General features: G+C 33.1%; 2 protein-coding genes across 2 annotated transcripts; one reads left to right on the forward strand and one right to left on the reverse strand.

The window, feature by feature from the left end:
• Positions 1 to 2,237: 2,237 nt before the first annotated feature.
• Positions 2,238 to 6,697, forward strand: LOC133294682 (uncharacterized). The gene is made up of 6 exons (XM_061493408.1): positions 2,238 to 2,345; positions 2,689 to 2,902; positions 3,015 to 3,085; positions 3,221 to 4,966; positions 5,732 to 5,843; positions 5,955 to 6,697. The coding sequence occupies exons 1-6, from the start codon at positions 2,238 to 2,240 to the stop codon at positions 6,695 to 6,697; spliced, it is 2,994 nt and encodes a 997-aa protein (XP_061349392.1).
• An 848-nt stretch (positions 6,698 to 7,545) lies between these two features.
• Positions 7,546 to 8,247, reverse strand: LOC133294689 (uncharacterized). The gene has a single exon (XM_061493421.1). The coding sequence runs from the start codon at positions 8,245 to 8,247 to the stop codon at positions 7,546 to 7,548; it is 702 nt and encodes a 233-aa protein (XP_061349405.1).
• Between the last annotated feature and the right edge of the window lie 5,485 nt (positions 8,248 to 13,732).

The raw sequence follows: 13,732 nt of genomic DNA on the forward strand, positions 1-13,732 counted from the left end.
CTTGGTCCAGATCCTTGGATCAAGTAATTTTGGAATCTTTTGAAGGATAAAAAAAATCTTTGGGCCATACTTTGAAAATAAAATAGATGAGGAGGTTGAATAAAGATATCTTTTAGTTTTTATCAAAAACAAATTCATAATTTTAAAATTAATATAATATAAGATAGGATATTATACTTACTTAAAAAGGAATAAATAGAATAGGTATAAAAAAATAGATATAATATCTTATTTTATATAATATTTGTCATTAAAAAAGTACTGAAATAAAATCCAAATTTATATTATGTATTTTTTACAATTAACTTGAATTTGTTGACTTGAGCTGTCGTTTTGACTAATAATAGGTTGTCTCGATAGGTGAGCGTGGGTGTCCTTTGTGTCTCATTAGACTCAACCAACGCTCACGCGCCTCTTGTCGCTCTCTGCACGCGCTGTTGAACTCACACATATTGGGAAAAGTGACTATTTTGCCACACGTCGCAAAAAAATTTATCAGACTGTCACGCAAACAGTAAATTTTGTCAAAATGCCACGCTGCACCCTTAGCCGTCGTTGAAGAAGTCTGAAAATAATTAAGAGTTAAGATAAGATAATGCGAATTAGTTATATTTTCAGACTTCTTCAACGACGGCTAAGGGTGCAGCGTGGCATTTTGGCAAAATTTACTGTTGGTGTGACAGTATGGTAAATTTGTTTGCCAAGTGTAGCAAAATGGTCACTCTTCCCACATATTGGAAGTGATAATCAATTTTTTTTTTTATAATTTGTTCGTATTAATCTAGTTGAATTGGACATGATTGTGGAAAAAAGTTTTCCTATCAAATTTGGGAGTAGATTCACTCATGTGAAAAAGTGGTCATGTTATTTGATTACAACCACTCATTTAAAAATTATATATTTTTCTCTCTCTTATCTCATCATCAATGAATAGTTGTGATCAAATAACATGGACATATAACTAGGGATATGCATGGGTCGAACCGAGCCGATTTTTTTGAAAAACCGAACCGAATTGGTTTAAATTGTTCGGTTCGGTTGTTAAACTAGTTCTAAAAAGCGGTTCGATTCTTAAACTGGTTGTAAAAACTGGTTCGGTTCATGAACTGATTTTTTTAAAACCGATTATTTTAAGGGGCGGTTTGGTTCGGTTCATGATTCGGTTCAGTTTTTTAGTTATTTTGCACACCCCTACATATGATCACTTTTTCACATGAGAAGCTCTATTCCCATAAAATTTATAAGGGCAATGCTTTTCTCATATTACATTACATTACATGAGATAACATTGTCATATGTAGAGACATAATTAGGTGGGTTCCACAATTAAAAGAAAAGAAAAAGAAAAAAAGAAATGATGGCTCAAATTTCAATGTATATGTAACATGATAAAAGTATTTCCTAATATTGAAAACAGCTACTTATGTAAAAATTGAACTCGAGATCCTGATACCTCTGTCAATTAATTCACATATTTGGTGATGATAATTAATATTTTGATGCTTATTTTTTAGATGGATAATGAATAACTCTTATACCCAATATAGTTAAAAAATGAGATTTTATCTAAAAGGAGAAGGGGATAAAAAAATTATAAAATGTAAAATCCTAATATAAAAAAATTATAAAAATGTAAAAGCATTTAGAATATTCAGAAAAGTATTTTGATGAAAAAAATCATAAAAATATAATGATAAATTGATATTTTAATTATCATATTTATACATCACTTATTAGGTTATTGCAACACGATACAAATAACCTAAAATTAATAGGGATCAATGTTATACTTATATGTGTTGATACTCAATATAACCCGTTTTTATGTTAGTTTTTGCTAACGACGTAAAAAAAAGTTAATTCGAACACGGTTTTTTTATATTATATTATGGGAAAGATATATTTAAAACTTATTTTCTGTAACAATTATTTCAAAATCAAATCAATAATTATTTAATAATCTCAAATAGAAATCGTTTATTTAATTTTAGGATTTGGTATTTGTCATTTTAAATGACATAAGTTATGTCATTTTAGGAAAGAGATAGACACAGAAGAACGGAAATCATAGGAGAGAGAAAGTGAATAATTTTTTTTAATTTAAAATTCAAATTTTCTGTGTATATCTTTCTTAAAATGATATAACTTCCTATCCTTCCGAATGACAAACAATCTTTCCTTAATTTTAATCTAACAATAAAAAAAATATTGTAGTAAAAATTTGCCACCCTTGACAAATGCAGTCACAACTCAACGAGTTTTCTATCACTGCAGAGAAGAAAGAGAAGAAAAAGCTCTGTTGCTCTGCCAATGGCAGATTCCTCGAGCTTCCATCTGCGTCTCGGGTATCTCAAAAACCACGTCGATTCATGCAAAGTAGTGTTCTTTTTTGCAGTGGACTTCTGACTTTGCAACGTTTCTTTTTGGCCTTCCTTTTTCTACAAAAACACTTGGGTCCTTCCTCTTGTCTCTTCTTTCTCCTTCTGCTGTTCTCTTTCTTTTGTGGTGGGGTCCTCGTCGTTTTTTCAGCTGAAGGGTCGCTTTTTTGCAGTTGTGTTTGTTCACACTGTGTTTTTGTGAGTGGAAGTGTCGTTTGTACTTTGTAGTGTGTTCTTGGTTTTGTAAGTGAATGTTGAAAAATGGGGTTTGGATAATGTGTTTTGTGGATGTAGATTTTTGGTGTTTTAGTTTAGAGTGAAGCTTTTGTGTGTGTGCGTGTTGTGTTTGTTTGCAAGTGTTGAAGAAATGAATGATACTGTTGGCAAGGGTTCGTCTTGTTTGGCAATAACAGAGAAGAAGAATCAAAGGCAAGGTGGTTGCATTGGTATTTTCTTTCATCTACTTGATTGGAACCGGAGGCTCACCAAGAAGAGGTTCTTGTCCAAGAAACTTTTGCTTCCTGGTTAGTCTTGTCATTAACATATTTGACTTGAACAATGAACTGCATTTTTTGTTTGTTTGTGGAAACTGATGAAAAAGTTTGGTTTTTGTTGTTGATTTGATTGTATCAGCAGCTCGTGGAAAACAAGCTTCTTCAAAGAAGTTTAAAGGAGATGAGAAAATGCCAAGTTCAAAGCTCCACTTGGTATGACTTATGCTAGTTGTGTTGGCTTGGATTAATGCTATTTATCTATTTAGCTTTTTTAATTTTATTTTTGAATTGTTGAAGTTGAAAAGTTATATATTTGAGTTGGTTTTTGTGATTATATTTCATTTGTAGATTGCTAATGAGAACAATGGAGGTTTCCCAACTGCCAAAAAAGGTGGGAATCGTGTTACAGAGGGAGAACAGAAGCATGAAATGCGAGTTCCGAGTTTGGTAGCTAGGTTGATGGGTCTAGAATCTATTCCAGCTTCACAAAGAGATAGGTTCAAGAAATCTTCCTTTCCTGATAGTAATGAGACTGATAAGCAAGGGGTGGATTTGGAAATGGGAGTAGCAAATTCAAAACATGAATCAAGACCTCAGAAGCTTCAGAAAACTGGGACATATGAGAGAAAGGTTGTGACTACTAGGTTTGGAGCTGAGGCACTGCAAATTAAGAGTGTTTTTTCACGAGCAAGAAAGTATAAGCACCATCACCCTACTCTTGCTTCTCCTTTAAAGAGTCCAAGAATTACTTCTGGAAAGTGTGCATCTCGAAGCTCTAGGTTAATAGGAGCAGCTACTAGGATCTTGGAACCTGGTCTTCAGGCTACAAAGAGAACCAAATGTTCTCTTACATCTTCCCCTTCCATTTATCCTCCCAATAATGGCATTGTTACAGAAAGGGTGGGAAATAGGCTAGTAGATACACAAAATCAATCTGGTTATGATGCCAACACGGCCAAGTCTTTGATGGGGCATACTTCTTGCAAAAACTGTGGTAATTTGATTGATGTTGTCAATTGCAGGCCAGAAGTTGAGGAACAGTCACATGTTCCTACACCTATTGTTTCAGATGTGTTTACTACCTCATCTTTGGGATTAGCACAGAAGGGAAAGTCATTCATCCCTTGCCATGAAAATGATGTTGTTCTTCTGAGAAGTCAGGAGAAGCTCATAACTCTTGTTAATGAAGATGGCAAAAGAATTGCACAGTCTTGTAATGAGTCCACCATTGGAAGAATGCCTTTGACTGCTAAATGGAATTCATCACGCCAACCATGTGGGGCACTAGAGGATGATGAAGCATCTTCTTTTGCCTTCAAACACAAAACTCAATCACAAGAACGGGAGTTAAGTAGTGAAAGAACTTCACCTGGATGTAGAATAAGTAATATGCATGTGAAGAGAGTATCATCAGCTGCAAGTGCTGAGAATGGAACTAAAGACTTTGTTGCTTTGAATAGAAACCTTAGTGGTCGAACTAGGATGAGGTCTCCAACCAAAGTGGTTTGTTCCAAATTTGACCAGCTTGAGAGAAAACCTTCTAATAGACAGGATGATCCCTTGTCTTGCATAAGCACCACAGAGAGGAAGAGAAGGACCCCAAATGTCTATCAAGTTGAAGGTAGTGAAGCTTCTGTTAATTTGGTTACATTGAAACAAAGAAATGTTAGTTCTGATGCAATGGGGGGAAAAAGGAGAGGTTTTGATCCTTTCTCCCCAAACTGTTCTAATGCCAAAAGTAAACGTGGTGGTCAGGGAAATATAGTTAAGGTCAATGAGGTAGTTTCATTAACCCTTAATTCCCCTTTTAAGCAAAAGACAGTGGTAACTGCTGAAAAGGAAGAGAGAACTCAGAGAAGCACTGATAATGAGATTAAGTCTTATTTCCAAAGACCACCACCCTTGAGAGCAGATGTTTTAGGTGCCGTCCTACAACAGAAGTTGAAGGAATTAAGGTCTCAAGATAATGAGTTGGCTGCTGGTGGTTCATCTAAAAAATCAACTGCCATGATTCTTCAAGAACTTATATCTGCTCTTAATTCGGATCATCTAACATGTTCTGATGATCAAAATGATCAAATGTTCAGACATAAGGTTGTTTTCCATGTCCACCTTCTCTTTCTATTTTGTCTAATTGGAGTTTAGTTTCTTTGATCATTTTGCTTTTGCTATCTGTTTTCTATTATGAGTAAGTTTAGGAAATATTCAGTTCCTCTTTTTCATTGTAGTCATTGTTGATTAAATGACTTACTACACAGAGCATAATGCTCAAGTCTGAAGTTGCTTTGTTAATACTTCTTAATGTGCTGCAGTGCACAATGCATGTCACTCTGTGATTCAAGCTCTATTTTATGCATAGTCTGGGATAGGAATTAAAAAAAAGAGCTTGACCACAATGGACAGTAGCTATCAAATAATTTGGACTAGTCTTGACTCTTGTCAACTTTCTAAATCCTTTATTATACTTAGCGGGTGGGTGGAAAAGTTCTTTTTCAGAAGTCTTCACTTTTGCACAGAAGTTTGCTTTATTTCCTGCGCTTGCTGTAGCAGGATGTAAAATCTCAATTGCAACAGATTTTTGGCACTTGAATTCTACAATTAGCATTTTCTTTTTAGTGTGTAATTTTGCTCAACTACCACAACATAGCTAGTGTGTGGATAAGGAAAATTAACAAATAGCAAAGTTATTTATTTCGTATAACTCTAATTCACCCAATACTACTTTATGTGTAATTGGTGTATTGGGCATTTAATTTCAACATTTTGGAAGTGTGGACTAACTCTCATCAATTTACCTGTAAAATAAATAATATATGAAAGGTTATACCTGACGTTATCTTTTGTTTCTACTGATACTAGTATGGAGCAAATCATGGAAGATTATTTGAAACCTCTTGCAATGGTAATCATCTCAGTCCTGGATCTGTCCTGGAAGCTTCCTTTTCCTCCAGTAGTCTGGATGAAAGCTCAGGTAAATGGAATTAAGAAAATATGATTTCTAGTCTTCATTTATTTAATTCCTTTGGTTTTTGAGCCAATTTTAATTCCTTGTTGATGTCTTTGATCCTTGGTTTAATTCCAGGGCATGGTTTTCTCCCTGACCCTTTGAGTTGCTCCTATGATCAACTGGAACAATTGGAACATGATGTGGAGCTTTTTGATTCTGCAACATCATTTAACAAAGGGAAGATAGGTTGTGAGATATTGGCTCAACTTGTCAACCAAATTCCTAGGATATTACAAAGTTTAAATTCTTTTTGGACAAGATTGACAGAAAGCAAGCTTACTCATATGAAAGATGTTATCTTAAATGCTGAATTGGTTCTTGGAAATGCCACTGAGCACAGTGGGGATGGAGTGCCACAACTTCTCATTTCTAGCTTTCTGCTTGATGAACTAGACACCATGGCAAGTGATGCTATGTGGACAGATTTTAATGGCTTTGTGGGTTGTGAGGAATCTAAAGAGAGAAGCCAACTCAAGGGATTTCTATTTGATTGTGTAATAGAATATTTAGAATCAAATTGCTGCCATTATTCCAACAGTGTATTCAAGGTACGGTCTGCATGGAAAAAGGTGCCATTATGCATGAAAGCTGAGATGTTGGTTCAAGAGGTCAACAATGAGATCAAAAAGTGGGCATGTCTAGCTGGGATGGTACCAGATGAAATAATTGAATGGGAGATGAACCACTCCTTAGGGAAATGGACAGAATTTAATGTTGAAGCTTTTGAGGTTGGTGTTGATATAGAAAGGGATGTGCTTCAAATTTTGGTTGATGAAATTGTTCAAGACCTTGTAGATTCTAAGCAGGGCACCATTTAAATTTACCAGATCTTGCTACTAAAATTCCTGAGCTGGTCATGCAACATATCACCATTCACCAGTAATTTCTCTGATTATTTTTTTCTGGTTCAAGAATCATGGTATACATTGTACAAATATATTCGTAGTATTACTAATAGGGCCTCTTGGTATGACTTATTTCCGTGATATATGTCTCTTTTGTCTTCTAATTTTCTAAGGACAGACTTGACTCTCACAAAAGCCTTATCTGACATGAAAATTTAGTTTAAAGACCTAGTTTTTGAATGAAACAATAGAACTATGTTTATAAACAGGCCAACAAATATATAATTTCAAGACATTATAATAAAAATTTAATGCAATAATAGTAATAACTAAGATAAAAATATCATATATAATTATCTAGATGTGATCTCTGGCCTTTTAACTACATCAGCTTTGTTAAAATAAAATAAAATAAAAAAATCTTGGCTTAACTAATAAGCTGTCTAGTCTTTTCTCACTTCCATTGGGGATGGTCTACTTTTGGCTAAACAATCAGCAGAGAAGCAGCATCATTTTAAAACAATGAACAAAATCATCCCCACTTAAGAGGAATGTTTAAAACTATGTATTTCCTATAATAGTGTCATAGTTGTCAACACTCGCAAATACATCATTAGCTTTACATAATACTGTGTAAGTTCCTCAAAAGGAAAAAATAGGAAGAAAAGAAAAACAAATCAAGTCAAATAGAATGAATAAAAAAACAAATGAAAAAATAGCATAACCATCACCAAAGCCTCTCAAAGTAACAAATTCATTCAACAATGAAACAAATTCAAATTCAAATTCAAGGAACCCCATTTTTCCACAGCACCAAATATTCAAAACTGTCTGTGCCTTGAAACTGTCTTCCCCATAACTCTGTTATTCCTTCCTCCTCTGCCTTCACCATTGATGGCAATGGCCGTAGCAGAAGACAAACTCTTGAGCTCATCAATGCTGGCATAGCTCTTCCTTGCCATCAACAAAACTGCACCACCACCACCATCTTTCTTTTTCTCACCAGCACTCGCTGACTTGCTTCCTCTTGAACTTGACAACACCCCATTACCTTTGGAGAAGAAACTCTTGGTCTTGGACGGTGGTGGTGTCATCTCCATCATTGAAGGCAAAGTAGTGTTCACAGGTTTCCTATTCTCTTTCCTCAATGTTGCAGAGAAATCTGGCACGGACTGAGCAATAAACAATGACCCTTTTTGAAACTTGACCTGTTTCGTTGGTGGGGTTGCAAGTTTAATAATTGGTTCAAGATCCTCCTCATGTTCTTGTTCTTGCATCCTCATGCACTTCATGCGTAGCCTTGTTTCCCTCAACTCAGCGTATGCATTGTATTTGGGTCCTCTCTCCATGATGAAGCTATCTGAAGAGGTGAGCATAAGAGGAAAAGGTTGTTGTTGTTGTTCTGAATGAGAATTCTGGTTGAGGATCAGAGATATGGGATCAAGGGCATGGAAGAGAGGCTCAAGAATGGGGTTTGGTTGATGGGTTTGTTTCAAAGAAACGTTTTTGTTTGTGTCTCCCATGAATGATGATGATGATGGAATGTTTGGAATTTGAGGGTTTTGTTTTGTCAGTGTCTTTTTCTTTTCTCCTTGTAAACACAACAGTTTTGGCTTCTTCTTGGGATTCTTTCACTTGCCATCAATATAGAAATTGACAAGTAAAAAATAAAATTTAATTACTTTTTTTGTAAACAAAAAAAATAAAATATATTTTGTAACGGTCTAAATCTTAGGTGGGGGAGAGAGAGATAGAGAGAGAAGGAAACCTTTTACTTTGTTTTTGCTAAAGCTAATGATGGGTTTCTAACGTTATATGTTGTTGAAGAATTTAAGTGCACTTTGGATTCTATATTATTAACTGTTTGACTAATCAGTTAGAATAAATCTTTTTCGCAGAGTTAGATTCAGTGCATTTTATTAATGAGAGCATTATATATTAGAGGAGAGAGAAAAAATTTGACAGAAAAAAAAAAAAGAATTTTAACTGACATGTAATATTTTTATTGGTAGGATGCACTGAAGCTTTAATACAGCAGTAGTACCAAAGATTTATTCATCAGTTACCTTATTGTATGTGAAGAAAAAAGTTAGGAGTAAATACTTTTTTTTTTTCCATAACAAATTTTATGATGCCCGCTTTAATTTCTAGCAAATATAAAGGCTATTTGTGGTTTGTAAGAAATTCAAAATGGACCCATTTAGTTGAAATCATGGTCCCTAAGAAATTCAAAAAAGACCTACATTAGTTACTTATAAGGACCAAAATGAGTCCATTTTGAATTTCTTATGGACCACGAATAACTTTTTTATTTGCTAGAGACTAAAACCGGTATCGTGAAATTTGATGAGAACCGAAAATGGTATTTACTCAAAAAGTTAGTGATTTTTGTTTTATATGTATTGAAGTGTTTTTCTACGCACCATATGTTGCATTTTTGAAGAAAGCGTGATTTTCTTACTTTGCCGTCAAAGACGGCCGCTGAGAGCTTAATTGACTAAAATCCTAGCAATTATGCATTGAGTTTAATGATCAATTGTAACGCATCACTAATATAAATCATTAGTCTTTAATTATATTTTTAATACTATATTATGCATTTAATGTTGAAGACTTTTTATTTTATAGTGTCAGTTAAAAAATTTAATAATTGTTTAGACGTCTTTAAGTGTGATGTAATTAGCATATGAGTGCACTAAAAAATATTTTATTAGTGATATAATGATCACTTATTGATGGTATAATGAGTTATTTATTAGTGTTTATTATGGTGTAATATGCTATTTAGTGATATGTGTCTTTTCATTGTCTTTTTTCAGTTTTTGTATTGTTTATAAGAAATTAATGTCATTATATGATCAATGAATGAAAAAGCATCCCTTCTTCAAATATTTAGAGCTTTATTAGTTTTGTATTGTATTTTATAACATTTAATAGTACATATTTAATGCTATACAGAAAATTTTACTTTGTCGTTAATTGTTAATTGACTTAATTCAAATGGCCAAATGGTATCCTTAAAGGCATGTTTGGTACATAGTATAGGATGAAACATGATAGTATAAGATAGACTGTATAAGATTTGATTAAATTTTAATATTATCTAACGTTTGACATGATATTGTATAAGATGATATATTGTATAAGATAATATCATTTAATGTTTGGAAATACACTATATAATACTAGATAGGTTAAAAATAAATATTTTTATCAAAAATACCTTTTAATAATGAATTTACATAATTCTTTCAAATATATCATATGATATTATTTTTTATAGAAATATGTTGAGCAGTGTGTCCAAAAAATATATTAACTTTTGTAAAAATAAAAATCCTTAATATTTTAAAAAATTATATATTGAAAATTGTTTTTTATTTTAATATACTAATATTAAAATAATATATTAATTCTTGAGAATTGGTTAATACGTCAATCTTTTATCAGACCTTAACTACCCTTCTAGGCCTGATTAAGTTATACATCATTTTGATGTATAAAAGCATAATGATGTATAAACTTATAATCTTATACTATACGATGATCATATCAAATAATTAAAAATATTGTAACATATAATATAAGCTTATATTATCAGATTTTATACATCACATCAAACACTCTCTAATAACATAATAACAGGGAGTTGTTGTGTTGAAGGGTGACAGTTCGAATTGATCCTCCACCCTTATTTTCTTAACATTTTTAAGGAAGCAAATAATAATTTGTTAGTTCTGTTTAACTTTCAGGATTTTGGTCCGTAGAGCTGTTGCAAATATGATATATAGGCTAATTTAGCCACCGAATGTAACTCATGACTACTTTCTAAGATTTCGTTCTCGAAATTGACAAATACACGACTCGTTTAATATGCTGGTCGATCGAAATTATTAAATTATGTATCATAAATTTCTTTCCACAATCAAGGTATAAAACCCCATATAATTACCAAACATCTCCATAACAATAATAAATATTCATATATAATTCAATACAAATCATCCAAAACTAAAATAATAAAGTTAGTAATTAGAATTATTAAACAATTGAAAAATTAATTTGAGAAGCAGAATCATTTCTTGAAATTTGAGTGTACATATTTTTTCGTGTTATAAACTGAGTTGAAGCAGAATCATTTCTTGAAATTTGAGTTGAAATTAATTAGAATTACCAAACATCTTTTTTGTGTCAAATTTTTTCAATTCAACACGACATAAATAAAAATGCGGGTTGATTTGAACACAAAAATTTCATGTCATGTCCGGGTCATGTCACTGGGTCAAGTTAGAAATTGCCACCACTAGGGGTGGCAAAACGGGTTGGTCCGCCCCGACCCGCCTCCAACCCGCCAAAAGTGGGTTACCCTGCCCCGCCCCGCCTCTTGAATTTGGGTTAAAAACCTCAACCCGTCCCGTTTTATGGTGGGTTGGCGGGTCAACCTGCTTAAAACATTAAAATTAAAAAATAAATTATATTTTATTAATATTATAATATTACTTATTTTCATATCACATTCCCCTTAATTTTTTTTCAATCTTAAGTCCAAATGTTTGCTAATATTTAGTCAGATATTCTTTACAAACTTGTTTTTATCTCCATACATCAATTACTTTTGTCATAAATAAAGTTTTTCTTCTATATTTTTTCTAGAGAGTACTAAGATAACAAAAAATTGGACATCACAAAAGCTTAAAAACAAATAAAACACTAATTAATAGTAAAAAAAAAATTGACCCGACAGGCCAACCCGCCCCGACTTGCTGCCAACCCGTTTTGACCCACAACCCAACGGGGCGGGTTGAGTCGGGTTGGTGGGTTAAATTATGTAACCCAACCCGCCCCGTTTTGGCGGGTTGACTTGTCGGGTTCAACCCATATTGCCACCTCTAGCCACCACTATTAATTTAAATTAAAAAAGGTCATAAATTTTAATATCCAAATAAATGGTAATGACTTTATCCTAAATTTTGGAGGAAAAAGTTTTAAACAAATAAATAAATTATAAAAGTGTATATGTATTTATGTTTTATTGTAACGAAACATTAGAGAAGTATAAAATAGAAATTCTTCATATGATGAATTAAAAACATAGAAAGGTAAAACATAAATCATCATACCTTAATAAAATAACATGAGTTTGTCTATATAATATGATTAAATATAAATATATTTCAATAAAAAAATGTACAAGATGCAAAAAAAAAATTTCTTATATATAATTAGGGGGAGAATCCGGTTACAAATTTTTTTTACAAACTTTTGCAAATTACATTCTGTACTTCCGGGAGAACATAATGTAACTTAGTGTTCTCTCGGGAGAACATAGTGTAGTTTGAAAGAATTTGTAAACAAAAAGTTTATAAATATAACTCTGCCCATATAATAATTTTGAAAGTAAGAAAATGTATTAATTTTAAAATGTCATGCAAGAAGTAAAACTCATTTGAAATTTTTGAATTTCTTCCCCAAAAGAAATGCAAAAAGATGCACACGACATATTTAAGTAAAAATACATAAGTAAAAATCTTAAACCAAAATCTCTTCCAAGTTCAAGATCATGTGTCAATAGTAATATATTTCAACTCTTTAGAAGAGAAAGTGCTGGATGATAACCGGTTGCATCTATGTGGTTAGGATGATAATGAAACATCATTTTTATGAAAGTAGCATCAATGTCTAAGAATGAGTCAAGATCATTTTCCCTCGTGACAAAACACAACCAGCATAACCCATTTCGTGCAATACAATCGTGCCAAGTGTAACCATAAATACAGCCTTATATAGATAAGTTTTCCTACAACTACAAGTGTAACCACATGTAGGAAATTTAAACACAAAAAGTATGCCTTAGATCATATATGCATGAATTTAGAACACCAAGTTAATAAACAAACTTCAATAGTCCATGTCTAAATATTATGAAGAGATTGTACCGCATATGATCTTCCTTTCTTTCTCCCTTGTATTATGATAGGAATTAAACAACAAATGAAAAGATCAATGCAACTCTATATTATTTGAATATCAACGGCAATTCGAGGCTGTCAACAACTCTAGAAAATTCAAGGAAGGAAGGGAAGAATTTAGTTACAAGTTCTTAGTTAACTCCTCACAACAACCATGACCTCGAATTAAAGAAAAGAGACAAATAAACAACGATGGGCTCATAACCATCCCAGCCCACTATAAGCAGAATAACATTTGGGCCTCTCCCATTTATCCCCCATGTGTTCCCATCACCTAGTCTTTAATACACATGGCCCTCATCTTTACTCTTGTTCCCTTTCTCGGAACTTCTTCTTCCTTGTCACCAGGTTCGTTCATTTCTACCTCTTCTCCATTTGTACCAGAAGGACACCGTGATGCAAAATGGATCACTGATTTTAGTGATACTAAATCCACAAATGAGTATGTGTACACACTTAGTGGGGGTGTAATTTCTTGGAAATCGTACAAGCACACTTTTATAGAAAAGTTTACCATAGAAGTAGAGTTTATTACTTTGGATATAGTCGGTGAAAAAGCCGAGTGGCTACGAAATTTCCTTAAGGATATTCCAAATTGGCCGAAGCCAGTACCAGCATTTTGCATACATTGTGATAGTCAAGATAGTTATCAGAAAGGCAAGGAATGTCATATATGATGGTAAGTCTCGACATATACGTCGAAGACATGATACCATAAGGGAACTACTCTCTAGTGGAATAATCACCATTGACTATGTGAAGTCCAAGGAGAATATTGCGGATCCGCTAACAAAAGGTGTAACTAGAAAATTGGTGTATAATTTGTCGAAAGGAATGGGTTTAAAGGCCATTAAATGTTGATCATCATAGACACTTTACCTTGCTGAGTGGAGATCCCACAAACTAGGTTCAAAGAGACAACGAAGTCATGATTGACAGTTTAAGCACTATGAAGTTTTTCAAAAGTCACACTCATTCCTAGATGAAGCAGTGTAGTATAAAAAGGGTAAACAATTAGGCTTTTAATAATTTCTGAATC

This window comes from Gastrolobium bilobum, unplaced genomic scaffold (assembly GCF_033153095.1).
Source record: "Gastrolobium bilobum isolate Gb01-03AN ecotype WA unplaced genomic scaffold, APGP_CSIRO_Gbil_v1 utg27444, whole genome shotgun sequence".
NCBI classification, from domain to species: domain Eukaryota; kingdom Viridiplantae; phylum Streptophyta; class Magnoliopsida; order Fabales; family Fabaceae; genus Gastrolobium; species Gastrolobium bilobum.